General features: G+C 40.2%; 1 protein-coding gene across 5 annotated transcripts in view; it reads left to right on the top strand.

Moving 5' to 3' along the window:
- Nucleotides 1–27,431, top strand: part of CAMK2A (calcium/calmodulin dependent protein kinase II alpha) — a 301,059-nt gene that overhangs the window by 32,596 nt on the left and 241,032 nt on the right. For all 5 annotated transcript variants that reach the window (XM_081942664.1, XM_081942663.1, XM_081942665.1 and 2 more), the window contains exon 2: nucleotides 159–253. In XM_081942664.1, the coding sequence (XP_081798790.1) occupies nucleotides 159–253 (95 nt within the window). The remainder of the gene's footprint in view (nucleotides 1–158; nucleotides 254–27,431) is intronic.

The raw sequence follows: 27,431 nt of genomic DNA, 5'->3' as shown, positions 1-27,431 counted from the left end.
TCTTGATTTCCAGTCTGACACGTTAACCATTACACCAAATCCGCTCTTGGGAAGCAGGAGGGAGCTGTTATAAAAGGATTGGCTTCAGGTGGCAAATATGCTAGGTATACCACTGTTTGGCCAAACCTCTCACATATATTTTGTTTTCATTCTTGCAGAGGTGCTTTCTCCATTGTCAGGAGATGTGTGAAAGTGCTGTCAGGACAAGAATATGCTGCCAAGATAATAAACACCAAAAAACTTTCTGCTCGTGGTAAGTACTGTCTGGCCCCAATACTGTTGCCTTTATTTCATTTGCAGGCCATGAGTGGCATTTAAGCTACATCAGTGTTTAATAGCCTTCTATTTATTGAATCTGTATAAGAAGAGCTTCAAGAGGCATAGTCTATGCCAGGGGTCCCCAACTCCTGGGCAGAAGCCCACTCCTGGGCCATGGCCTGTTCAGAACTGGGCTGTGTGAGCAGCTGACCAGTGCATGCATGCATGCACTATTCACGCAAGCAGTGGGTCAGCGCACACACATACATATGTGCACCAGTTTGCATGGGTCAGTTCTCCCCCCCCCCTGCCCATGGGCTGCCAAAGTGTAAAAAAAAGGAGACCACTGGTCTATCCCACTTATTAGCATGGAAGAAAATCAGGTCCCTGGCAGTGGCTGGGTACAGAGGTGAAAACTGAAGGATAGGGATTAATAATGGGACAGAAAATATGATGCTAGTATTATTTTTCTGTAGGGTACACCATTTTTTTTAAAAAAATAGAGCTTTATTCCCAGATTTTCCAAGCACATAACTTTTTGGTATGACTTTTCCAAAATATATTTTGCTTTTATTATTTAGAAAAAAATTACTGGCCTTTGTGCCATGGTAGAATCAATATCTGGAAACTGCTTTTCATTGAAGAACAACATGTGTCAAAGGCTGCATTGCCCAGAATAAGAATCAAAGCTAAATTTGCATTAATTTCATTCACATTGCCACTTGTTTCATTTAAATACAGAAAAAAAAGAATGTTACACAGTCATGTATTTAATGTTTTTCTTGACACACAATTATTTATTCGTGTAAGTTATTTGTTAGGATTTTTATCAAAGGTAGTACCAAGCAGTATGTGCTTTGGGTGCAATTCTAAAACATCTGGAGCACCACTTGAATACCAGAGGCATTGACAAAATCACCACCAATCAATTGCGAAAAGAAGCTTTACTTGGAACAGCTTACATTCTGCAACAATACCTTTAACACCATCAAACAATCACATTTGCCTATCCCAGGTATTTGGGAAGGATTTAATAGGTGGACAATAAATACCAGATACAATATAAACAACTGGCTGACCAGCTACAATGCTAATATACCACAATAGGTAAATGTTAGAGGTATTGGCCCTTGATATTATTAAATAACATCCACCGATTCCATGTCATTGGGAAGATAGACAAATAGGCCAAAACCATTCTAAACAACTTACTGATTAGCCACCAAATGAGTCTGCTTTACTGAGGGAAGAATATTTTGAACTCTCTTAGAATTTAACTTGCAAAATATTTTGAACTATACATAATCTAAGGCCTCAGATTACTACCTTTGCTGTAAAAAAATGGCAATTCTTTCCCATCCTTTCTCAAAATGCTAGGGGTGCTTAATTCGTTCCCCTCTTCTAATTTCCAGCTAATTCTTGCTCTATCTTTCTGCCCTTCACATCATTTCTTGGACAAAATCAAGCAGTTGATAAAGGGCATTTTATAAGATGCCAGTATCACTGCCATCAGTTTCTTTCTATGGCAGGTTCTATACAACTTCTACGGGATTCAGGTACAGGCTAAGGAGCCACAGAACATCAAGAAATGATGTCACCTGAATGAACGTAGCCATCATATTTTAGCCCATGGGTGGGAGGTTATGGATAGGAATAAAATACAAAACACAAACACTCTTTCCTTTAAACTGTCAAATCATGCCTTGAAATATGCTTCTTTAAGGGAAGAGTTTGCAGGGTTTAAAGGAAGAGAATTGGAGTGAGAATACTTTGGGAAGTAAGTTACTAACAGTCCTACCTCTGTCTCCATTCCCAAATCCCAAATGTTTCAAAATTAAGCCATTTGGACAGATTGGGGGTAAGTTACAGGTAGGAAATTGTGGAAATTTAAGAGTGGGAGCTTTTTCCAAGTCAATTCACTATTATTCCACTGAGACTTGGACAGTGATGACTTTAATGCCAGCAATTAGGCCTTTGGCCAAGCTTTACAAAAATTATGCCTTAGATCACAATATAAACCCTTTTTAAATTGAGATTTGGAGATTGATCCCAAAAACCAAGAAGGCCTGGAGGAAGTGTGGGGTGGGAGGGGGGGGGGGAAGAGCAAAAGCACAATGGATTAGATTACCCTAATTATTGTAGGTTAAATTAACTGAAGACAAGTAATGTATTTATTCTCCATAGCTTCAATATTTTTCCTTGGCTATCACATTAAGTATATGAATTCAATAGGAGCTTTTAGAACTAAATTCAAGACATGGGGAAGGAGACCTTCTGCCTTAGGTTCATGCAGAATAACTGTGATGCCACATTGCCTTTTCTCAATCTTTTATGGCATAAGAAACAGAAATATTTTATTCTGTGGGGGAATTAAAAATCAGCCAACTATTTAATTCTTGCTACTCCAGAGTAACTTTTTACTTGATCAGGATTCAGTTCAATATTCAATTTGCTAAATCCTCCAAACTTTTAAAACTATTTGTTCTAATGAGAATAGCCTTTGGAATTATCACCTTTCTGCCTTCATGTATGGGAAAACATGCTCTTTTCTTGGTTTCTCCCATACCTTTTAAAGAATGTAAAATGAAGGGTGTTTTCACACATCACCTCTGAATCTCTACTGCAATATTCTTGATAATGTAGCAGAAAAAACAAGAGAACATTTGTAGTGTGAATAAGCATTCTGGCAATGTAAGTTTTACATTTGCATTAGAAAGCTAGCTTTAAAGAGCTACTTTAAGTCTCAAGTATGAAAACATCTATAGACTTCTCCCCACCTCCCAGCATTATAGAAATATGCCTGGCTAAAGAACTTTCCTCACTTGCCTCTATCTATAGCACTGACTTGTCCTTGCAAGGAGTTATTCTGAAGTTATGCCTCAATACTGCTTTTGTCTTGTCTCTAATCTGCGAATAAAATAAGCGGAATCTCCCATAACTTTACTTGCGGTTAAAGTAGTGTTTTCCCTCTTATTTAGCCCCACAAGATTCAAGTGTCCTCAAGCTGTTCAGTTTTGTCCCTCCTTGTCTTGGGAAAAAGTCAGCTGGCCGGCAGTGAATGGGAACTGAAACAACCAAGGCAGGAAAGAGATTGGCAAGGGGAGAGGGAAAATGACATACTATGATCGTTTTGTGATGACCTACCCTTGGATTTTATTATGATTCATCAGTGGGGAATCAGTCAACTGTCAAGAGTTCACTACCAGACAGGGCAATAAATCTTAACACTCCAGATACTTAAGTCCACATTAAGAAAGTGGCTTACAGCAGAGACACATAGTGATTAGATAAATGCTTTAGGGCGGACCAAAAATAAGGAACATACGGAGAAGATTTGCCTATTGCAGAATGCAGAAACTGAGACTTTTGTTTGTCTGCTCTAGGCTTTTTTCTCCCACCTTTTGTGTCAAGGAATTTTTTACCAGGGTTAAAACATCTGCTGAGTATTCAGTAAACAATAATTCACAATGGTTGTGTCTGGCCTGAGAAACATTGCTTCAGTCCTCATGCTTCCTGATGGGATCTGTTGTGGCCCATCAGCAGCCAGCAGAGCTGGCAGCAGATTCGGACAGTGAGGAGGTTGGGGAGGAACATGGGCCAGTCCTGGAGTCTGGGGAAGGCTCTGATGAGGGCTCTGTGTTGGAGGCAGAGAGGGGGCCAGAGCCATATGCCAGTTATCAGCTGCCTTCAGTGTCAAATATCAGCGAGGCAGATGAACAGTTGGAGCCTATTTCCAGTGTGCGCATGTGCAGAGTTGTCAGATGAAGGGAACAGCTAAAGAACAGGAGTCGGCTTGGGAGTAAGGCCACAGGTGGATGATAAATGGCCCCTCCCAGAGGAAATAAAAGAAGAGTGAAAGAGGAGTGGAGTTTGCAGGAGACAATTAGTTCACTTAATTGGCTTGTGACTCTCTGAGACTCCTTGCCAAGTTTTGCAGATATCAGCCTGGCAGCTCTCTAAGTCAGATAATGTCTGTGACTGTAAATCCTACCTCGAAAGACTTTGTTGGAAGTGAATGAGAAGAATTCACAGTAAATTAATAAAAGCATGTTGGCTAGGGAATTCTGGGAATTGAAGTCCACAAGTCTTAAAGTTGCCAAGTTTGGAGACCCTGCTTAAGGAAAGGCAATATAGAGAGTCACTGCCAGTCAGAGTTTTTTAGGTAGGCAAATCATTGAGATCCTTCAAAGAAAGTTTCAAAGGCTTTTATCTCCTCTTTTCCATTTTGCAAACTGAGAGGCTTGATCTGTTAGCCCTCCTGATCCTGTTTTCACTGGCAGAAGGTTGCAGGAAGCTGTCACAGCCAAAAACAGAGCTTGGGAACCCATTTTTGCTGGCAGAACGCTCGTGCTGCCACAGGCGCCCCCCAAAACAAGTAATGTCAAACTGGCCACACCCACCATGGCCATGCCCCCCGCTCCCCTGAGGTCCAACACAACCCTGATGCGGCGTTCAATGAAATCGAGTTTGACTCCCCTGTATTAGGGTTTCTATATTTTCTTAAAGAAAGGATCATGGTCAGCAGATGAAGGTTACTCCCCCTAGTCATCCAAAAGGCTTTTTTTCAGTTCAGGATGGTTTACCATTGGCTCCGGAATACAAAGCATCTATATTTACTAATCTTATTTTTAAATGTTGCAAAACAGATTACTTTAAGGCAGCGATAGAAGCCTCCAAAGGGAAAGGGATGTAGCAGCAATGAGGCAGATTCCGTTTGCCTGGAGACGAATAAGCAGAGAGAGAGAGAGAGAGACACACACACACACACACACAATTCTTAGTCAAGAAGCGCCTCAGGCTTCGGCTATGTCACAGAGGACTGCCTAGAAAGCACAGCTGCCATCCAGGTGAGAGGAAGCCCAAGAGACAGTGCCAGATTGTGCACAACGAACAGCAAAAGGCAGCTGACAAGGTACACAGACCAGCAAAAAAAATGGAGGGTAAAAAAAGGCACATCTAAAAGAGCTGCTTCTCTCCCGCTCTTCCACCACCACCAATGAAAGAGCTATGATATTAACAATAATCTTTTCTTTGCACATGAACTCAGCCAAATTTTGGACAGATGAATGAAACTGTGCAAGAGTGAAAGGAAATTCTGTAAGATATTAGAAAAGTGATTTTTTTTTAAAAAAAAATGGCCTTTATCTTCTTCATTGTTTGTAGACAGTTTCTTGATTTTTTTTCTTTAAACTGTACTTCGATGCTAGGAAAGAATTGATACAGGGCAGGGGTGGGTTCCGGCTTCTTTTACTGCCGGTTCGCTCAGGGATGCGCTTCAGGCGTGCGTGCGCTAGATGCGCACTACGCATGCATGCACAGTAGATTAAAAATGCTTCTGCATGTGCGCAGAAGGAAAAAAAAATAAGATGGTGCCACCTATGGTACTTCCAAAAGAACCAGTTCGGGGGCATGGCTGGCCAAGTGGACTTCAACTCCCAGAGTTCTTCAGCCAGCAAAGCTGGGAGTTGAAGTCCACAAGTCTTAAAGTTGCCAAGGTTGGAGACCCCTGGACCAGAGGAATCCTCTAAGCTTTCACCCATCTAGTGAGTTTCTCTCCATTGCATGTCTACCTTTTGTTGCGAGGGTTCAGTCTGTGGTTGCTTTCTTCACAAAAAGACTTCTTGGCAGAGGGAGGGGGCTGTCTCACACTAGCAGGAGCTGCTGACTTAAGATGAAGAGTGACATATATTTCCAAGTGACCCATATTTTTTTTTGGGGGGGGGAGATTGAAAGATACTCAATTGGACATGGATAAAGCCATCAACAATTTTGCTTTCATCCTTCTTACCCCATAGCCCAAAAGAGATGATGAAGGCTGGTCTTATTTGGACGTTTTCAGGCATGCTCGTTTTAATCTGGATTCCAGCATTAAGAAGGAGATCAGACTTAACGGAATATTCTATCATCTGTTTTTTTCATTTGCAAGCATTATGTGCTTTTGTCAACATCATAGATTGGTTTAATGCTAAATAAATAATTTAAATTATAACTTGTTGAAGTGTATTTCATTAAGGGTAAGACATGGATAATTAAAATGATAAATTATTAATATGTACACACAGACACCAACAGAAAAAATCTGAAGGGAAGGGAGAATACTGAACTTGATTCAGGATAATATGTAAACTAAAAACGAGGGCTGAAATTACAAGGGGATAGGTGGAAAGATGGCTCTACCTAAGGAAACTATTGTAATATGTGTTATATCCTAATGCAAGATCAACAATGGCTTTACAAGAAACAATTTCACTAGGAGGAGCAGGGCACAAATGAATGGGCTAAAATGGAAAAGGGGAAAGGGCCATGAAGTAAGATGAAAATTTGTTAAGATAATAAGTAAATCGTGGAAAATGAAGCTGTCAGAAAAGAACAGAAATTGCAATCTGTCACCAGGAATATAAACCTATTTAAAAGGTTCTTGAGAAGGTCCAGATTCCAAAATTGATTTGGGGCATTTTGAAAAGAACTGCATGTTGGTTTAAAGAACCACAGACCCTTGCAATTCAATTCAGAAATCCACCAACTCATATTTATATCAATCCCATTTTATTTTTGGTAATCTAGATTGGGGGGGTCCTTAGTGCTCTTTGACCTTGGTTGTTTTCTTGCAGATGTTTCATTACTAGACTAGTTAACGTCATGCTAGCACTGATGATGTTACCTAGTTGGGTAATGAAACATTTAAAAGAAAACAACCAAGCTCACAGACCACCAAAGACCCCACAGTTCAACCCTAAGCTACAAATATTCTCTTCTATTGGCACCAATCTATTGGACATCTTGTAGACCGAAATGTGCTTAGTTCTAAAATATATAATCCCTACTACTATTCTATTATAGGACACCTACTGTCTGTTATTTAATAAAATAGCAAAGTTCATGCTGAAACATCATTATTTTCTCTTCATAACTGCAATTACCACTTGTTTATGTTGGAAAACGTTACCAGGTACAGAACATTCTTTTATCTGCAGGCATTTTATCTGTCCTAACAATAGGAGTCAAGCTAATAATCTATCTCTTGCGTTTGCTACTGTTAATGGTGATTGTGTGACTTCTTTCTTGCAATCACTGCAGAAGTAGGCTACCAAGTCTGAACAGGCAACGCTGCATGAATATTGTTAATAATTGCTGGATGGATGCTAAAATCTCTCATCTTTCTTCTGCTGAAGGTTATTTTATATCAATGAAGAAAAAAGAGCACGGAAATTTGAATACATTCTTCCTTTGTTCTGCCTCTCCTCTTAAATTTGCATTTACTACTCTATCTAGCTCTCTACAGGGGGAAAATGAGTAGGTGTGACAAAGTGATAATTACTGAAGGAACATTATCAGTCTGTATTATGAAGCAGGTTTAGCAAACTTACAGTGTTCTTTTTTTTAATGTAAAAATCTCACCCCCCCCCCCCCCATAACAAGAAAACTAAGACAATTCTGCATCCTTAGCTTTCTCTACAACACAAATTTCTTATAATTATTTGCAGTTTATTCAGCATCACAATATGCCACTATTAATCAGATACTATATGAATCTTCTATCTCATCAATGTGGGGGCAAATCCATGCCCTGGAAACTATACATTACTTCCTAACATCTTTAACCCCATCTGTCCCATTCTTTTTCAAATTGTGCACCCATCACACATGCAAATACACACTCTTACATTTAGGCAGGCCAAACAAAGTTATGTAATTCATTGATTTGATTCTTGATTCAGTTGCTGCATTTGGGATTGGCAGAAATAAATAAATAACCCAACAACCACTGTTAAGAAGAATAGAGAATCTTAAAAAAAATGAAACAGCCACATAAATCCACTGATTGGGGAGCAATAATTCCTCCTGATCTGTGAGCTACAGTCACATTTTATGTTTTTAAGTTTAGTTCCTTTAAGATCTGACAGGAACAATATTCTGGGCTGGAATCTGGAGCCTAGTTGAGCGGAAGAGTGAAAAGTCTGGCTAGTCTTGAACCACTGATGAGGAAGAAGTGGCTGAAAGGTGATCCTCTCTAAAAGCTTCTTCAGTGTTTCTCGAGTATTTTCTATAGTGAGTTGCATCAGTCTGGCAAGAATCCCTGTCAACATGCAAGTAATAATAAACACCCCCCTCTGATTAGCTCCCTTATGTCCCTTCAGGTTTCTTGTGCCTGACATATCCTCATGGAAAAGCTGAAGTCCCATTTTGCTACATGCAGGCAGAGAAAGCCCAGCCCTTATTTTGATTGTTCATGTACTAGAAAACTAGAAGGCCACCGTACTCTTAACAGGAGTTCTTAAGTTAGAGTTTCAGTGCCAAAGCCTGTAAGCCTAGCTCTACATAAATCTCTTCATCAAGAGTATTGACTGGAAGCCGGGTCTTAGTAAATCGTAAGCTTTTGTTGTTGTTGATTGAGCACATCAAGCAGATTGTGAGATGTGACCCAGTGAGATTTAGACAGCCTTCATTTTCGCTTTCTAAAAAGAGAAACTTTTATCTATTGAATGTGATTTTCCACTTGCTCTTTATATAAGCTACTATAGAAGAAAGCTGACACATGCCCAATTTTTTTTAAAGCAATATTTTCTCTTCTGTTAGAAATTTTCTAACCAGTGGATCTCAGTTCTAGGCAAGGAGCTCAAAATGTTTCCTTTGGCATAAAACTTGTAACTGCTTTTACATTGAACTTCATAATTAAGCCCAAGATTTAATGTCTTCACAAATTCAAACAGGCAGCAAAGCTTTGAATGATTGGTCCTTTCTTTCACAAAACAATTCTGTCCCCTCTAACACTTTGCAAGACTGGTTTTTTTCTTTCTGTTCCCACTACTGGGATGCTAACAGCAATTAAAATATTCCTGTGCCTTTCACAGGGCCAATTTATGTGGCATCATAAACCTTTCTCTAATTGCATCTACTGATGATACAAACAAGCTCACCAACATGAATGAGAGTGTTTAGCTGTATCCAAACCATAGATCATGTAGCCATTTGCAGCATTTTTAATAAGATCATAGAATCATGGTGTTGCGAAGAACAATTGAGGTCACCATGTCCATGTGCCTACTCAGTGCAGGAATTTAAATTAAATCAATCCAGACATATGGGTGTCTAATCTCTGTTTGACCACATCCATTGAGGGGAAACCCACCATTCTCCATAGAAATCAGTTCCATGTTTTTAAACTGCTCTCACTTGTCAGAAAATTCAACCTTCAGTTGAATTCACATTTGACTTGCCTTAATCCATTTTTTTATATCTTGCGCTCTGAATCACTGGACAACAGGTCTTGAACTATTTCTGTGTGATAGTCACAGGTGACACATTAAAACAAAAATGAACTCCCAATATACTGTTCTCATCACCATCCACTTTATCTATTACTTTTAGACTGATAGTCAAGGATCTTTGTTTGTTTGGTCTGTTACTTGCAGTACATTTTAAATATCCTGAATAAAGCTATATAAAAATTATAGCAGAACAGTGAGTTGGCCTTTTATTGCCCCTCTAGGGAGACTAATTCATGATTCCCACCTCTGTAGATTTGACAACCAGATACTCAAGCAATGGTTCCAGTTGTCCCCTTGGGAATTAGCCTACTAACCTTTCTTTTAGCAGCTTAGCTTGATGGTTTCTATTAATATCAAGCAGGTTGCATGCCAGAAGGAAAAAGTCCCCAAAAGGAAAAGTTTGGAATTGTTCAGAAGAGAGAGGACAAAACCCTTCCACTGTGGAAACTATATTGACTGGAGCTATATACTAGAATGGCTGCATTATGTTTCATAACTGGATGCAGTTTAGTGTAGAGCATATGAAACTGAATTGAGCTTTATATAACGCATTTTGTACCCAAGGTACCAAAATACTTTATAAAGCAATGAGTAGGAGCAGTAAGTGTGCGAATAAATAGCACAATCTGTATGTGTATGGGTGCAGCTGCCGCTCAGATGCAGTTTTGTAACTTTCCTTATTGCAAAAGGAAAGAATAGCCCAAGGCCCCCTCAAATATTTTCCTCCTTGTAATTTCCCACAAGTTCTGAAAATTTCAATTGAATAATCAGCAAAGCAAGCTAGGCTGATTTGCTCAATTGCCAGTGAATTATTATATAAAACTGTCATTTATATAATGCTACAGTCTTACTTGTTGCAGCTTTAGGGAACTGGATTCAGCCTTTGAAAAATCAGTTGCAAGATGTTTACTCTTTTCTCATATCTATTTTGCTGAATCCAGCTGAGAATCTGGATAGCTTGCCAAAAAGAAAAAAAGAAAAAAAAGAATATGTATTGTTGTTGTGGTGTAATAGATCATTTGTGATGCAGTTCACCAGATGTCACAACAGCTCTTTGATGAAAATTAGCCATCTGATTAAAGCAATACCTGAACATCTATAAATATAAATGAATGCGATAAGTGTGGATGCAAATATAATTCTGAAAATGAAAAAAAAAACCCCACAAAATATCTTATTCCTCCTATTCCAAATGTTGTTTGGCCACCCTCACTGTTTTCCTAGTCCGATGCTCTCTGCACTGCAATCAGTATATACCAACAGCACAAGGGATCCGTCAGAGTAGTGGTGAAATTCAAAAATGTTTACTACCAGTTCTGTGAGCGTGGCTTGGTGGGCATGGCAGGGGAAGGATAATGCAAAATCTCCATTCCCACTCCACTCTGGGGCCAGCCAGAGGTGGTATTTGCAGGTTCTCCAGAACCTGTCAGAACCTGCTGAATTTCACCCCTGTGTAAGAGGGTGCTTGGCTCAGGGCCCCTCTCAAACCAGGAGACAACATTGTTATAAGGAGAAATGAACATACCAGCAATCATGTGTGATCAACTGTTCCTCTTCTGTCTCTTCTGTATATGGCAGTAGTGTGCAGCTTTGCATTAACAAAAGCCACCTTTGCTCTATGAGTCATGTGCCATGAGCAATGGTTTTAAAAGTCACGGGGGTTCCAACCAGCAAGAGCCAGACAACTTACTCTAAATTAAAATTTGATGGCTAAATTCAGTGCTGTGGAAATATCCCAGGCCTCTCTAGATTAGTTTTGTAATACACATTAAAAAAAAACCAACCAGAAAAGAACACTTGGTTGAAGCCATCTTTTTTTTGGGGGGGGGGGGTGACTCTGCCTGCTGATGCCCCCTCCCTAACTCTGCTGATGCAGCTGCCATTTCAGTAGTTTCTCTGTAGTGTATAAAGGGTGTGTGATGCAAAACTAGATTTTTAAAAAAAAGAAAACAACAACACTATTATTTTTGTTTTCCGAGCTACTTACTTTTCTGCTGTACTGTTGCTGTTTTTAATCACTCCATCAATGGACTGTTGAAATGCTAGAGTTTTCTTTTCTTTTTCTTTTTTTCATTTAATGGGGCCCCAGAGAAATGCAGTCATTTAGTGATTTAAATGATTTTGCATCATGTAGTCATTTGGGTTATTTAGATGCTGGAATGAAATTCTACCCCAAATAACAGCAGGAACGATGAAAAAAGTCCATTGATGAGCTGGTTCATTAAAAAGGCAGTAAAGGGGATAGCGCAGGATTTTTTTTTTTAAAAAAAAACCCCAGTATGTTTAGTAAAAGAGCAACAAAGATGATTAGGGGACTGGAGACTAAAACATATGAAGAACGGTTGCAGGAACTGGGTATGTCTAGTTTAATGAAAAGAAGGACTAGGGGAGACATGATAGCAGTGTTCCAATATCTCAGAGGTTGCCACAAAGAAGAGGGAGTCAAATTATTCTCCAAGGCACCTGAGGGGAGAACAAGAAGCAATGGGTGGAACTAATCAAGGAGAGAAGCAACTTAGAACCGAGGAGAAATTTCCTGACAGTGGAACAGCTTGCCTCCAGAAGTTGTGAATGCCCCAACACTGGAAGTCTTTAAGAAGATGTTGGATAGCCAATTGTCTGAAACGGTATAGGGTTTCCTGCCTAGGCAGGGGGTTGGACTAGAAGACCTCCAAGGTCCCTTCCAACTCTACTATTGTATTATTGTATTGTATAAAAAGTTGCTCCTTCTGGGGACTCTTTGCCTTTGAGGCAAACAAAATGTAGCAGAACGTATTTGCTATTTTTGGAGAGATTGTTCAAGTGGGTTCTTCATTATCCCATTGCAAACACACATGTCCTATAGGATTCATCTGTAGCAAGGCCAGCAATTGCAATTGATTTCCTGACAGGGTGAGAAGGGTGAAGAAGCAGGAGTGTCCACTAATTGACTGTTGGGTTAAACACTGTCCAAACCAAAGCTGTGGCCATCATTATAGCCAAAGTGGAGAAAAGGGTTGAAATCAAAAAAGAGATTTCTTACGCCAGCCTCATTTCCAGCTGGTTTACATCTGGCAGACAAATAGCTTAAGGCTGCAGTGTGGAAAAACAGCATAAAGAGTATATTCTGTACAAAAGACTGCTGTGCAGAAAAGTCTTCAAGCTTTCTACTTGGTAGCAATGCCAAGAGGTCACTTAAACCACGTTTAGAGTGGCCAGAAAGATGGTGACCAGATTTCTGTCACCAAAATCATCTCCCAAATGCAGCACAGATGGCACATGAAATGGTGGAGCCACTGGGAGAGGAATGCCTGGAGTCTGTGGGGCTGTGGTTTGGGGGATTCGTTTTGACTTGTTTCTGAAAATTCAAAGTGGGGGCGTTCCCTTCAGCAAAGCAGCAGAGGGTTTAATTAGCATGAACGAGAAGTCTGGAAACGGGTAAAGCTCTTCCTTTGTTTCTTCATGACACCATTATTCATCTCTCCCAAAGGTAAAAAAGAATAAAATAAAGGAGCTACTTTCAGAAATAGAACAGCATTTTACAAGCTTCCCACACACACTTCTGCCAAAGCAACACACTTTCCCCAAACCACACAACTGCAGATCTTCCACACTGGATCACAAATTAGGTTTTGCTCCTGGTCTAGCTCCCAGCTCTTTCCTAAACCTGTCCCTCCAAGAAACAGGAATATTGCTCTCTGTAGTGATCCAAAGATCAGTGTCATGTAGTAGACAACTGTGTGAGACATCAGTTAAGGAAAAAAAACCTGACTTTAGATGTGCTAGCTAGGCTGTGACCGTCGCTCGGGTTTTCTCCTGAATCTGTTAAATCCATCTCGTCTTGTCTCATGTCAGAAATGCAGGAAGTAGAAAGGGGGCAATTATTAACTTACATTTAAAAAGATTAAAATCACAAATTTATACGCCAGGATCAATCCATGGCAGCTCTTCATAATTTGGCAATAGTGTGCCGACTGAACTTTGGCTACTGCAGGACCTGAGGGATCATTCTCCTGCTTCTTTCCATTCCCACCCATTCAGGAAAGGGAAGGCTTTTGGGTTGGCCACTCTACAGGCAGGTCTACCAATATCCCCCTTCATTTAGGGATAGCTCCCCCGCCTCACCAATTGTCCTGCCTTTCCTTTGCATTCTCAGATATTTGCACACACGGATGCCTTTCCATCCCCCTTCCCATGTTCTCTGCTCACTAAGACCAATTCTTTGTTTCTGTTTCCTTTATTGGACTACTATTGCTTTAACCCTAAAACGTTTAAAGCAAAAGAAACAGGTGGTGTATTCATTCCACTAGGGGGTCTATTAAAAAAAGTAGCATTCTTTGCCATGTTGCAGATTTGTTTCAGAATGCCTGCATTGGAATATGTTATAACCTATTATTTTAACCAAAGGAACACTTGCAGCACTGGGCCATTGGCACAGCATTGAAAAGAAAACAGTGTATGCTTTACACCAGGGCTGTGAAACTCCTGGCTCACAGGCTGGCCACGCCCATACCCAGTTTAGTGAAGGGGGGGGGAGTCCCAATACATCACATGATGTTGCTGTGACAATATGAGTTTGACAGCCCTGCTTTACAGAGGCGGCTGAAAAACAAAAAATATGTCTACTTGGAGGATGGAATAGAGGTGTGCTGGCAGAAGAGGTGGGGAAAATATGGTGGCCAATGAATATGCCAGCCTTATGAGATAAATCAGACAGGAAATGGGACTAGATGTGCTAATTCTGTTTTATTGTAAAGTTATATTAATAGAATCTTGCAAGTCTGAAAGTATTTCTCTCCCCCATCCACTTTACAGCTTCAAAACTAGAAGAAGGTGTCTTCTTAGCACTGCACACATTCCCGCCCTAGGCTCAACTGCCTTTTATCTGATCATTCCCTTGGCTGCCTCTCTTATCCTGTCTCCCACAGTCATTCCCACATTCCATGGACTTCATGGATAGTTTTTGCATCAATTGGGATGACGATGATGATGATGATGATGATGATGATGAGGAGGAGGAGGAGGAGGAGGAGGAGGGGGAGGAGGAGGAGGAGGAGGAGGAGGAGGAGGAGGAGGAGGAGGAGGAGGAGGAGGAGGAGGAGATGACAGTTACTAATTAGTTCAGATTATAGCAGCCAAACAGCTGTAAATGAAAGTAGTGACTTGCTGGAAGTTCTGATGTTTTGTAAACTCATATTAGACACGGTACAATAAACTCTTATGAAGAATGTGGAATTACAAGTCTTATTAACCCCAAACAAAAATTATGGTTGGGATGATGAAACCTATACTCCGCCATTTGGTAGGCTGTCCTAAATCTGTGGAGAAATGGCTACTTGTAAAATGTTTAGAAGAGGAAACATAAATCTTCCAGTTTGTAAAGTGGATATGGATGAAAGCACCAAGAGATCATTAAGCTGTTAAGGGAACTTTTGCTGAAATGAATAATAATTTTCTCTGACAATGCATAAGGACAAAGGCCTGCACATGTGCAGTTAGTTAAGATTCATAGCGGATGCACTTCCCGACTAGAATTGACAGGAAATTGATGCTTCCTTCCTTCATATTCTTCCTTAGCTAGATATATTAAATAATTGTGAGTTATATTAAACTGATGTTAGCAAACTGGAAGAATGCACTTATTAAATAAATGAGAACATATAATGAGGGAATCAAAACCCACTTTTTTAGTTACTAGACTTTCTTGCACTGAAACAGTTTTAGCTCTTGACAAATCCCTAAATATAGGCCAAGGAGAGGTAGTCCTCATCTTATGACCACAGTTGAATCCAACATTTCTGCTGCTAAGCAAGACAGTTGTTAAGTGAGTTTTGCCCTATTTTATGACCTTTCCTGCCACAGTTGTTAAGTGAATCACTGCAGTTGTTAAGTTAGTAACACTGTTGTTAAGTGAATCTGGCTTCCTCGCTGACTTTGCTTGTTAGAAAGTCACACAAGGTGATCACATGACCCCGGAATACTGCAACCGTCATAAATACATGCCAGTTATGAGGCTTCCCAATTTTGATCATGTAACCATGGGGATGTTGCAACAGTCATGTGAAAAATAATCATAAGTCATTTTTTTCAGTACCATTGTATCTTTCAACGGTCACTAAATGAATGGTTGCAAGTTGAGGACGACCTGTATTTTTTTCCATTTTAAAAAATACTTATGGCTACATATTCAGGGATCTGTCAAGGGCTATGCACTATTTAAAAAAAGAAGTAGCACAATCATGCAGAATTATTAAATCCTGTTTATTGTCCTCACTCATTTTCATATGAGATCTCTTGAAGGCTTCGAAATGAAAACTTACAAATCTTTAGGATGTGATAATCTTGTGAGTGTATCTGGGAATGAGGTACGAGTAAGAACCGCAGCCGCAGTAACAGTCTGATAAAAATTGAATCTGAAAGAGGACAGGTGGAAAAAGCATCTCAAAATGGACCCTCTGTAGTTTACAGGAGACTAAAAGGGAGGAGGGAGAATGTACTTTCAGATTTGCAAGATTCTGTTAATATAACTTTATAATAAAATAGTCCTCCTGGTTGTTCTTCTTGTCTGGGCCACCTCGCAAGGCTAAAAATAAAATATTAAGATGCATAGATACAAACAAAAAATACTATTCATTTTGGGTAAACAACATTATACAGATAGATAATAGATAACCTTTATTGTCATTTTTTTACTCTGGCTATACTAGCATATCTTAACGATGAAATTCTATTGCCTGCTCTCAAAAGTATACATGGACATAACAAACATATACAGATTCTATATACATGCATATATATATATATATGTGTGTGTGTGTGTGTGTGTGTGTGTGTGTGTGACTAAGATGCCTAAGATATATCCTGCCTAAGATATATACAGCCCGGGTTCAAATCCCAGTAAGGGTATGGCTAGCTGATGAGAGCTAATTAGCTCGAAATAGATTTATACTAGTCTCCCTTTATTTATTTATCAGTACAAATATAACACAAATATAAAAAGACAACATTAAAAATAAAAATATGGTTTTCTGCCTGCATGGTCTTCTGTGATAAGCCGAAGGACAGAAAGAGAGGGAGTAGTGACCTTCCTCCCATATTTAGTCATACCAGGGGTTGTAACACAAATACATACATACATACATACATACATACATACATACATACATACATACATACATATTTGTGTGTGTTGTATTTGTACTGATAAATAAATAAAGGGAGACTTTAGGCATACCAGGGGTTGTAACAGAAATACATACATACATACATACATACATACATACATACATACATACACACACATACATATATACATACATACACACACATACATACACACATACACACACGCACACACATACATACACGTACCTACACCCAGGCAGACAAATACTACACACACACACACACACACACACACACACACACAGTTTCCTGAAAATAAGACCTCCCCAGATAGTAAGCCCAATTTAGAGCCCTCTCCCGAAAATAAGCCTTCCCTGAAAATATTGCAACACAGCAGCAGCCATGAGGTGACCACACTCGCTGCCTCCTGCACCTCAATAATAAGACTTCCCTGAAAATAAAACCAAGTGCTTATTTCAGGGTCAAAAGAAAATAAGACCCTGTATTATTTTCGGGGAAACATGGTGTGTGTGTTTGTGTGTGTGTGTGTGTGTGTGTGTGTGTGTATGTATATGTATGTATCGCTATCTATCTATCTATCCATCCATCCATCCATCCATCCATCCATCCATCCATCCATCCACCCACCCACCCACCCACCCACCCACCCTCCCTCAAAAAAGAGGCTGAACATCTGGGTGCATATTATACATCGAATACGGATTTTTTGTCTCCCAAAACCCTGCCCCCTTCACCAAAATGGCTGTGCATAGCTTGTAGGAGGCTTTCAGAGAGTTCCTGGCGACTGGAGAGGACAGAAATGAGTGGAAAACAGGCTATTTTTTGCTCAATTCCCCCTCCCCCCAGCCTTCAGGAGTGCTCTATAAGCCTCCATAAGGCTATGCATGCAATTTTCTTGACAAAAAATGGCCCTGTTTTGGGCTGCTTTTTGCTCATTTTTGCCCCCCCCAGAGTGCTTTGAAAGCCCCCCAAAGGCTATTCATGGTTGGAAAAAAAAAAGGCTTGTTTTTGCAAAAAATTTTTGGGAGGTTTGCAGAGTGCAACAACTTTTTTTTCCCTTTCGGAAAGCTCTTTAGTTAGAGTGTTTGATGAGAATTAGATTGATCAAGTGCTATGCCAGCAGAAACAAAGTCTTAGGTGCTGCAAATTGTCAGCGATTTCCTTCTCCAGCACATGGAGAAATACACTTGGAAATATCTACCTACCTACCTACCTACCTACCTACCTACCTACCTACCTACCTACCTACCTACCTACCTACCTACCTACCTACTCTCTCTCTCTCCCTACCTACCTACTGTATTTCTCTCTCTCTTTCTCTCTCTCTAGCCCTCTACCTACCTACCTACCTACCTACCTACCTACCTACCTACCTACCTACCTACCTACCTACCTACACTCTCTCTCCCCCTAACTACCTACTCTATTTCTCTCTCTCTCCTGCTCTACCTACGTACCTACCTACCCTCTCTCTGTCCTTACCTAGCTACCGTATATATCTCTCTCTCTTTCTCTCTCTCTCTTATTCCTCTACCTACCAACCTACATACGCTCTCTCTCTCCCTACTGTATTTCTCTCTCTCTCTTTCTCTCTCTCTCTATTCCTCTACCTACCAACCTACATACGCTCTCTCTCTCCCTACTGTATTTCTCTCTCTTTCTCTCTCTCTCTCTATTTTTTTTCTCTCCCTCTCTCCCTACCTACCTACTGAATTTCTCTCTCTCTCTCTCTCTCTCCCTTTATCTACCTACCTACCTACCTACCTACCTACCTACCTACCTACCTAACCACCTAACTACTCTCTCTCTCCCTACCTACCTACTGTATTCTCTCTCTCTCTCTCTCTCTCTCTCTCTCTCTCTCTCTCTCTCTCTCTCTCTCTCTCTCTCTCTCTCTCTCTCCCCCTCTATCTACCTACCTACTTTAAAAAAAAATTGCTTCTTCAAAACCTTGGTGCATCTTATACTCCAGTGAGTCTTATACTCCGAAAAATAGGGTATTTCTCAGCCTCCTTCATATATTTGTTTTACAGTACGGTTCTCATTCATTCTCTCTACATAACCAAATAATTTCATCAAACATCTTCCGGTTTGGTCACTCTTTTTTATGCTCAGTCCACATTTACTCAGCACTCATAAACACTGGATGTCTTCTTTTTACTGCATTGTATCCAGTTCTCACTTTCATACAACAGAAGCATGCTTTAATAAAGAGTCACTTTTGCCTTTTTCAATAAACATTCATTATTCACAACAGATGGCATATTACCTGCTATGTTTCTAGCACTATCTCTATGTCTTAACATTTTCCTGTCCATATGCCTCTCTTTAAATATTCACCCAAGATACACAGATTCGTCTATTTCCTTTTTTTACTATTTACATATAAGTTACACTGTATGTTATACAAGGAACACATTATATTGTGTAATACATTAAACAACCATCAATCCATTTTTCTTTGACTTCTTTCTCAGTACTGAACCATTTGTTCTGTAGTCCACTTATTTCCAAACATGTTTAACTTCTTGCCTTCACAATATTAACAATGGTATGTTCTAATGTTGTGGTGCAAGTCCATGGAGTCACTGACACAATGATACCCTCCATGCAACCTAGAACTAAGGAGAAATTTCCTACCAATGAGAACAATCAACCCACGGAACAGCTTGCCTTCAGAAATTGTGGGAGCTCCATCACTGGTGGCTTTCAAAAAGAGACTAGACAACCATTTATTTGAAATGGTATAGGGTCTCCTGCTCGAGCAAGGGGTTGGACTAGAAGACCTCAAACTGTATAATTCTACGTTCTAATGAATTGAAGGAAGTCTCATTTAAATTGAATTCAATCACCAATGAGAAAGAAGGGAACTGAGAAAGTGACTAAAACAACTGTCCAATTTTTAGGGAGTATTAGAATATTAGCAGAAGCTGTTGAGGATCAGAATGGAATGACCCCAATAACCCGCAGATGCCTCTCTGACTATTAATACTTCTGGTCACCTGTTTTTGCCTCCAAAATTAGAGGCTGCAAAGTACTTTATACATTCTGAGGCTGCTGCAAGACTATCAAAATATCAAAGAAAACACTACTTTAACACTGGTAAAGCCAAGGATAACTTAAACCTGACTCTCTCCCTGCCCACATGTGCTTTTTCCAAAAAGCAACTGAACTTGCTTCTTTTTTTTTCTTTGAAAATATTTTGTTTCTAATCCAAGAAGTTCATCCACTTGAAGAAGCTTCTTAGATGAGAAGCAAAATGTTTTAAAAAAACAACAACACCACCAAGATGTCCAAAAGCTGGAAAAAGCACCTCTGGGAAAGCAATGACCAGAATGATTGAGAATCTCCATAGACATTAAACCTGTCTCATTTATGGCTGGAGAATTTGAGCAAGTGAGGATCTTGCCATAGGAGTGCTACACCAACTATCAATCCCTGCTCCAGCTAGGGCATAACATTCTCAGTTCCCCAATTTTTTTAAAGTTTAGAATGGATGTCATCAGAATTTAAACTTAAGCAGCTTAAATGATCTGTGCAATCAACTCCTCAACGAACCACTGGACTCAACCCAATTCGATTTGTGAAGGGGAAGTTCCCTTGTATATAATAAGATATATTGGGTAGTTGTTTAAATGCTCTGCACCATTTCCTTCCACTACCTCAAGGGTTGATCACTGCCACTACGCATTGCATTGTTGCTGACAGAAGCACTAGGGATAGTGCATTGCTTCCATTGCCCCTTTGTCTTACATTTTACAGGAGGCAGGTGGCTGTTGCCCTTTCTGTCACTTGCAGCCATAAATTATTAGATTAACAAAAAATTACTTGCTATGAATCTGAAGGTTAAGGGGATGCCCATTCATCTCCCTGACACCATGTGCAACAGAGTTCATTGGACTTTAAGTGGCAGGTAAACTACAGAAAAGCATCTCAGGTGTAGACACAGACACGCCAATGCACTCTTTCTCCCTGATCCTTTTCTCTTGAAATGTGGTTGCTTTTTAAAGGTTAAGGCAGAGAAATCAGACAATATGTCCCCCGAGAGCAGATGGTGCAATTCTTTTACAAGTTGCACACTCTGGGTTGAATGCTTGGCTGCTCCGTGTTTGTACAAGCTGGCAGGATTCAAGGAAGAGAAAACATGAAGGATGCTACAGCTTTAGGAAAGACCTGATTGACTTGTGTTATTTCTTTGTTCTTCCCAATACTTCCACTCATTTTGGTTACTTTTTAATCTACCCCCTTTGCTGAGCCTTACATAACTGTATCCTCCTAGCTGAGAGTCTAAGAATGGCCCAACCCTTATGAATCTTGTAGAGCACCGAAGCTTAAGAACGATTCAGTCATAACAGGAAATGGCAGCTCTAAAGCTGCACTCTATTATTTAGAGAAGGGGGAATTGTAGCGACCTGAAGATAGTTATAGAAGGCTGTGGGAAAACCATTCTACAAACTGCAGTGGCCTGGTGGAGAAGGGAGTGCAATACGTGATTTATTTATTTCATTAAATTTGTATGCTCCTCATCGCTCTACCAAGTGGCTCTGGGTCAGTGGTGGGTTTCAATTTTTTTTAGAACCTCTTCTGTAGGTGTGGCCTGCTTTGTGGGAGTGGCTTGCCGGCCATGTGACCCTCCCAGTGGGACTGGATTCATTTGTCTGTTTACCACTATTTTTGTGGATCCTGATTTGAAATAATTATGGTTAAAGAAACTTGGAAGAATAAAACAGTTTACATATGCCTAAATAAACATACTGTATTTTGTTAATGGTCTTAGATGAATAGCTATTTAAAAACAGAGATCCCCTGAAATAATTATTCTAAATGTACAATCGTGTTACTTGTGCACCTCTGCTAATCACCAAACAAGGATCATTTTTAATCATGCTTTTGCCTTCAATTTGGCATTTATGTTAGGAAAGAATTATTAAATTAGTTTGATGTGCTGGATTTTTGGATGAACAATTTTCGGTAACTTTATATGGTATTCGACTGGTCCAAACTGCCAAATAATTTGAAGCTTAATTTTTAATGCCTAATTTGAATCACTCCACCCCATAAAATATCAGCTTTGGACAACAAAGCACTGACTGCTACATTACAGCTCAATAAGTAAAATACATTGAGTGATACTCCTCACAGGTATAGTCCTGCCTCACTTTGCACATTCACAGGTTCTCAAAAGATGGTAGAATGCAGTTTTAAAAATGCCTTGTTCATGGTCAGAAAATTACTTACCTCCCAAATTTTCTTTTTGTGGGAACAATGGCTATTAGAATACATCCAAATATACCCCAAGGGCAGCAGAAAAAAAAATTCTTGATTTTACATCTATTAATCTATGTCAAACTGATCACAGTTCTTTGGTGCAGATGCAATAGTCAGAATGAGATTTCAGTAACAGCATAAAGTTTCATCCTTCATAACCGGCAATTGTCATGCCAAGTATTGACAGGCAGGTGATTGATTCCTCAATCTTCAGTTGGCATCTCCTTGAATAAGTTACTCCCATAGTAGAAATGTGCTGGCATTTATATAGGGTGTTTCTGGTGTATGTCTGTGTTTGTGCACTTGTGTTATTTAAGTAATATGACAAAAACAGGCCATGGGGAAAGAAAGACAACCTTGGCTTCCTTCAAGGAGCATTGCAAAAAGAGAGAAATGTTTAAATTAGCTGGGTAGATCAAGAACTGAACTCCTCCACATAGTTTCATTGTTCATTGCCATCAAATGCGGAGGGCTTGCTTTCAAATTACATGAGCATTATCCAGAAATTTACTGATTTTATGTATTCCCAAGCAGAAGGTTCCCTGCTGCCCTGTCAGGTTTCACCATGACACCCCTTTCTGTTTAGATAAAGAGGGATTACCTCTGCCCCTTCACACCTCCCACACCCAGAAAAGTACAGATTCTGCCAGAGGACACAGGGCCCTGCTGTGTGTTACAATATAAATCCTATTGTCAATTTCCTGTCACATTTGCCTTGGGAATTTTAAATGGCATGTTTTCCTTCCTTCCTTCCTTCCTTCCTTCCTTCCTTCCTCCCTCCCTCCCTCCCTCCCTCCCTCCTTCCCCCCTCCCCCCTCCCTCCTTCCCTCCCCTCCTTCCTTCCTTACTCCCTCCCTCCCTCCTCTGTTTTCAGAGGATAATAAGTATTTTTGGGTGTGCCTTCGTATATAGATAACAAGAATGTGGGAAATCTATACTAGAACATACTACTCTCAGAGTAACAAAATTAAGGTTTTGTGAGAAACAGCAGTTTGAAGCATACTTTTGAAGAAAATTTAAGCTAGTCCTATGGCAACAGGCATATGAAAAATGTAATATATGTATGTTTTTAATAAACAGAGCTGATACACGGCCAATCACAATTAAGCTTCACTTGGCACAGTTCCAGTGTCATCAGAGGTTAGAGTGTTAGCTAGTTTGGCAAGGTAGACTTTTGCAGGCATGGAGATATGGAAATAATTATCATACCCACAAATACTGTATGTATCTTTTGATTTTCCTTTCACGCAAGATCAGTTCTATCTCTGAAAGGTGGTGTCACCAATGGAAAATGTCGCTGGCTGGGGAATTCTGGGAGTTGAAGTCCACAAGTCTTAAAGTTCCCAAGTCTGGACACCCCTGGCATATGCCTTGCCCCTCTACACCATTTGGCCCTGTTCAGCATGCATAATGGGGATGTTTTTTTTACTTTCATATTCCCTCTCTCTATCCTTTAATATTGGTATAGAAAATACTTGAGTGATCTGTGCTACCAATATGATCAAAACATCCTACATTATAGATGCAGTGTGTGGGCCAGGTATCTGAGAACAATTTCACAGTAGCAATTATGCTACAAAATCAATGTATGAATCAGACCTTTTGCTCAAGCTGTTAATGCTTACTTTTTTTTTAATTGCCTAGATATTTCTATGCTGGAACATAGAATTAGAGAAATGCTGGGAGAATATCCAAATAAGAGTGCAAGAGAGTGCAAGCATGTCACTTGTCAATAATAATGCATGGCTTGTTTATTTCAGCAGGACAATGTAGCCAGGTGGTCAGCAAAAAGGGTTTCAATTTGCCACCCATTTCATGGGCCTCAGAAGTAAAACAAGCAAGCTATTTTATCATTCTTATGCTTTATGAAAAGTAACAATTCCAGGCAGTGTTTGGAAAGTGCTAACCACCACGACCTAATTTATTTTAGAATTGTGATATCCTTGGTTTTCCCTGAGCTTTGTTATTTACCTGGAGATATTTCATTACATGACTACGTAACATTTTAACACTGGAAGGAAGGGGTTTTTGCTCCATTTATATACAATATAAATATAGTACCTACTCAGACAAACCATCAAGCAAGCAGTAAACAACATCCTAATCAAAGAACTACAAAGGAGAAAGCAACACTCCCATCAACTACTGTATGTAAACAGAGAGCAAACCCCACTCCCTTTTAGCACTGAAAGTATTACCTAGTTGGGTAACAAAATGTCTGCAGAAAAACAACCATGCTCAGAGAGCACAGACTTCACAGTTCAAAACAGTTCAAAACTGTGTTTTTCTCAGTTGGGATGACAATGGGGTCCTTGAATACCACAGTGGACAGGCTTACGATACCCCATACCAAAACTACAATGTGTTTTAATCCATGCAGTGTGATTTTCCATTTTGTTCCTGATTTGGCAGCAATGCTTTTTTTAAAAATACAGCTATGCCAATTTTAGAATTTACACCACAGTTTTACTATCGGTAATGTTGTATGTTTTCTGCAATCCTGATCGGAGGAAACTATGGAAACCTAAAGAAGGGTTGTTATGGAATATGAAAGGAGACATTGGGGGCTGCGTTCAATTGTAAGGCTATGATTGAGAGATGAGGTGGATGGGTGGAGGTAGGGAAGACTTTCTCAGCATGGCAACTGCAAGATCCATGCGAAGTCTGCCTCTTAAAATTCCCAGTTAGATTGGCCACTGGCCACATTAGCTAGAACATGGAATTGCAGTCTCCACAGGTTTGAAAGATCCTAAACTGAAAAGCTATGATCACTTGTTAATCAGATGTCTACACAAATGTGCCATGTTAATTACTTATCTAATGCTTAAGTTTTTCCTTTGATTTCTTTCCTCTTTGAATACAAGGGAAGCAGCATAATCTACCTGCATAAAATATTCACTCTGAAAAGTCTTTCACATCCTAGTGCAATTTTTCAAACAGTGATGTTTCATTGGCCGATTGCATACTGCTATTGCAGCCCAAGTCAAAAGTTTTGTTTCCATTTTGTAGCATGCTAAATGCTTCCAGATGGGCACTTTCTAATGCTATGAATCCTGAGGTTCTTTCTCTCTCTGTGTTAGGAAAAGGGTAGAAGTGGAGAGAAACATGGAAGGATTATAAATGAGAGACCTCCCACAAGATTCTCTGTCTGAAGTAAGGCTATTACAAAACTCAAGTCTTGTCTAGAAATTGGCCTTCTGTGGAAGAGCACTTGGTGGGGAAGTGCAGGAAGATTTCAAAAGTAGCTGATGGATCACCTTTGACTCCTTGTAGAAAAAAAAAGAGTTTCTTTGGGATTCTGCAAATACATTTTGCTTTCAGACTATAGTTATTGCTGTTTCATCTTCTCAAGGACCCAGAAATGAGTTTGCTTCCAAAGAAAAGATGAAGTATGATATATTTATCAAGCTAGGTTTTTGTCCTTGAATTCCCAGGCAAGTTGCAGCTGAGACAAAGAGGTTTCTTTCTTTCCGCAGATCTCCTTCTCTGCAAGAATTTCTGATAGGCTGATAGCCCTGGACAGTCCTCACCTAATCTTCTAGACCAGGGCTGTCAATCTCCTGGTTCATGGGCCAGATGCGTCACCAGGGGTGGGTTCCTGCCAGTTCTAACCACTTCTATAGAAGAGGTTCCACAAGTCTACAGTACCGTTTAGAACCGGTTCCAGCTCCCTCCCCCATCAAGATGAAGAGTGAGAGGAGGATTTCTGGGAGTTGAAGTCCACAAGTCTTAAAGCTGTCAAGTTTGAACACCCTGGGGTTTTTTTTAAGGGTTATGGGTGCAAGGGTCTTGTAACTTGACAGTTTTAAGACTTGCATGCTTCAAATGCCAGAGTTTCTGAGCCAACACTTTGGTTGCTAAGCAAGAGCATTGTTAAGTGAGTTTCACCGCATTTTACAAGTTGGCCACTTCCACCCGGTCACATGTCTGGCAAGCCACCTCCTCCCGGTCACATGGCTGGCAAGCCACTCCCACCTGGTCACATGGCCAGCAAGCCACTCCCACAAAGCAGGCTACACCTACAGAAGATATTCTAAAAAAATTTGAAACCCACCACTGTGCGTCACGCACTAGTGACGCCTATGCCCAGTTTAGTGAAGGAGGGGAAATCCTGATACATCACGTGATGCCATCATGACAACATGAGTTTGACACCCCTGCTCTAGACTTTCTTGCTTGGTGATTTTCAAAGCGTCTCTCCCTTTTAGGAAAATAAAGAATGGAGGGATGCAGATGTTTGAATCTCCCAAAGCTTAAATATCCCAGGTTTTAGAAACTGTCCTTCAGAAAAAAAATAAGAATAAGGTAATGATGGAATAAACAATGGAGCTCTCAGCCAGGAATTTTAAAACAAGGCAGTCGAATGTCACCATACAGAACAAAAGTCTATTTAGCAAAAGGAAAAGGGAGAAGGGAAAGCTAAAATCCTACAGCAGTGTTGCTGGGGAATTCTGGGAATTGAAGTCCAACCATCTTAAAGCTGCCAAGGTTGGGAAACACTGCCCTAGACAGAGAATTTAAGTCAAAGGAAATTTTAAAATTGCTCAAAGATGACTTGTACATGTTAACTAACTTGAATAGGACCTTGGCTTTCAGAATTAGTACTTTTATACCTAATGGAGCAGGTAGTCTATATACCTGGTTGCATGATTCCAAGACTGAAACTACCCATTGGGGTTTCACTGTCTTATGGACAATGGAAGGCAGTGAAATTATTTGAAAAAGATGCTTGTTCAGCTACCACAGCACTAGCTTCTCTATAGTAGGGCTGCAAACTCCCAGCCCATAGGCCAGGTGCATCATGTGCTGGCCATGCCCACACCCAGTTTAGCAAAGGGGGAAAAAAGTCCTGATACATCATGAGATGCCACCATGATGACGTGAGTTTGACACCCCTGCTCTATAGTTAGTGGTCTAAGTCAACGGCTCTCAACCTTTTGGGCACCAGAAGGGACTGGTTTCATGGAAATAATTTTTTCCGTGGTTTCGCATGCTGCCTGCATCCCACGGATGGAGCTTCACTTGTTTGTGTGGCCCAGTTTCTGGCATGCCGCAATCCACCAGCCAGAGGTTGGGGACCCCTGGTCTAAGTGACCTATCATTACTTCTCTTAAGGGTCATTTCCACTCCCTTAATGACTCTGCACTAACCTTGTAAAATGACCACTCTGTTTCATTTTAATTCAAATGATAAAACCACAGCATCCTAAATACCTTAGAATGCCTCTGGCTCTCGCCTGCCACATTAATGACTCACGACATCCTATGGCAGATGTGGGTGGCTCCCAGCACCCAATCTGTGACCTTCCAAGAGCTTCACAGTGAATTTGGTCACGGCGATTTTTGTTTCATTTTTGAGATTTTCTGAGGAAAGGTTAAATGGATGCTTGAAGCATTTTGTACTTAAAAACCTCTGAAACAACTCTAAAACAATCACTGATCATTCGCCTACTTCTCACAGATGTTTAGAATGGCAGGTTTAGCCACCCGTCAAGCTGCCCAAGTAACAAGT

Source organism: Natrix helvetica, assembly GCF_964273705.1.
Source record: "Natrix helvetica genome assembly, chromosome: 1".
Taxonomy (NCBI): Eukaryota; Metazoa; Chordata; class Lepidosauria; order Squamata; family Natricidae; genus Natrix; species Natrix helvetica.
This window is presented reverse-complemented; position numbering and strand designations above follow the sequence as displayed.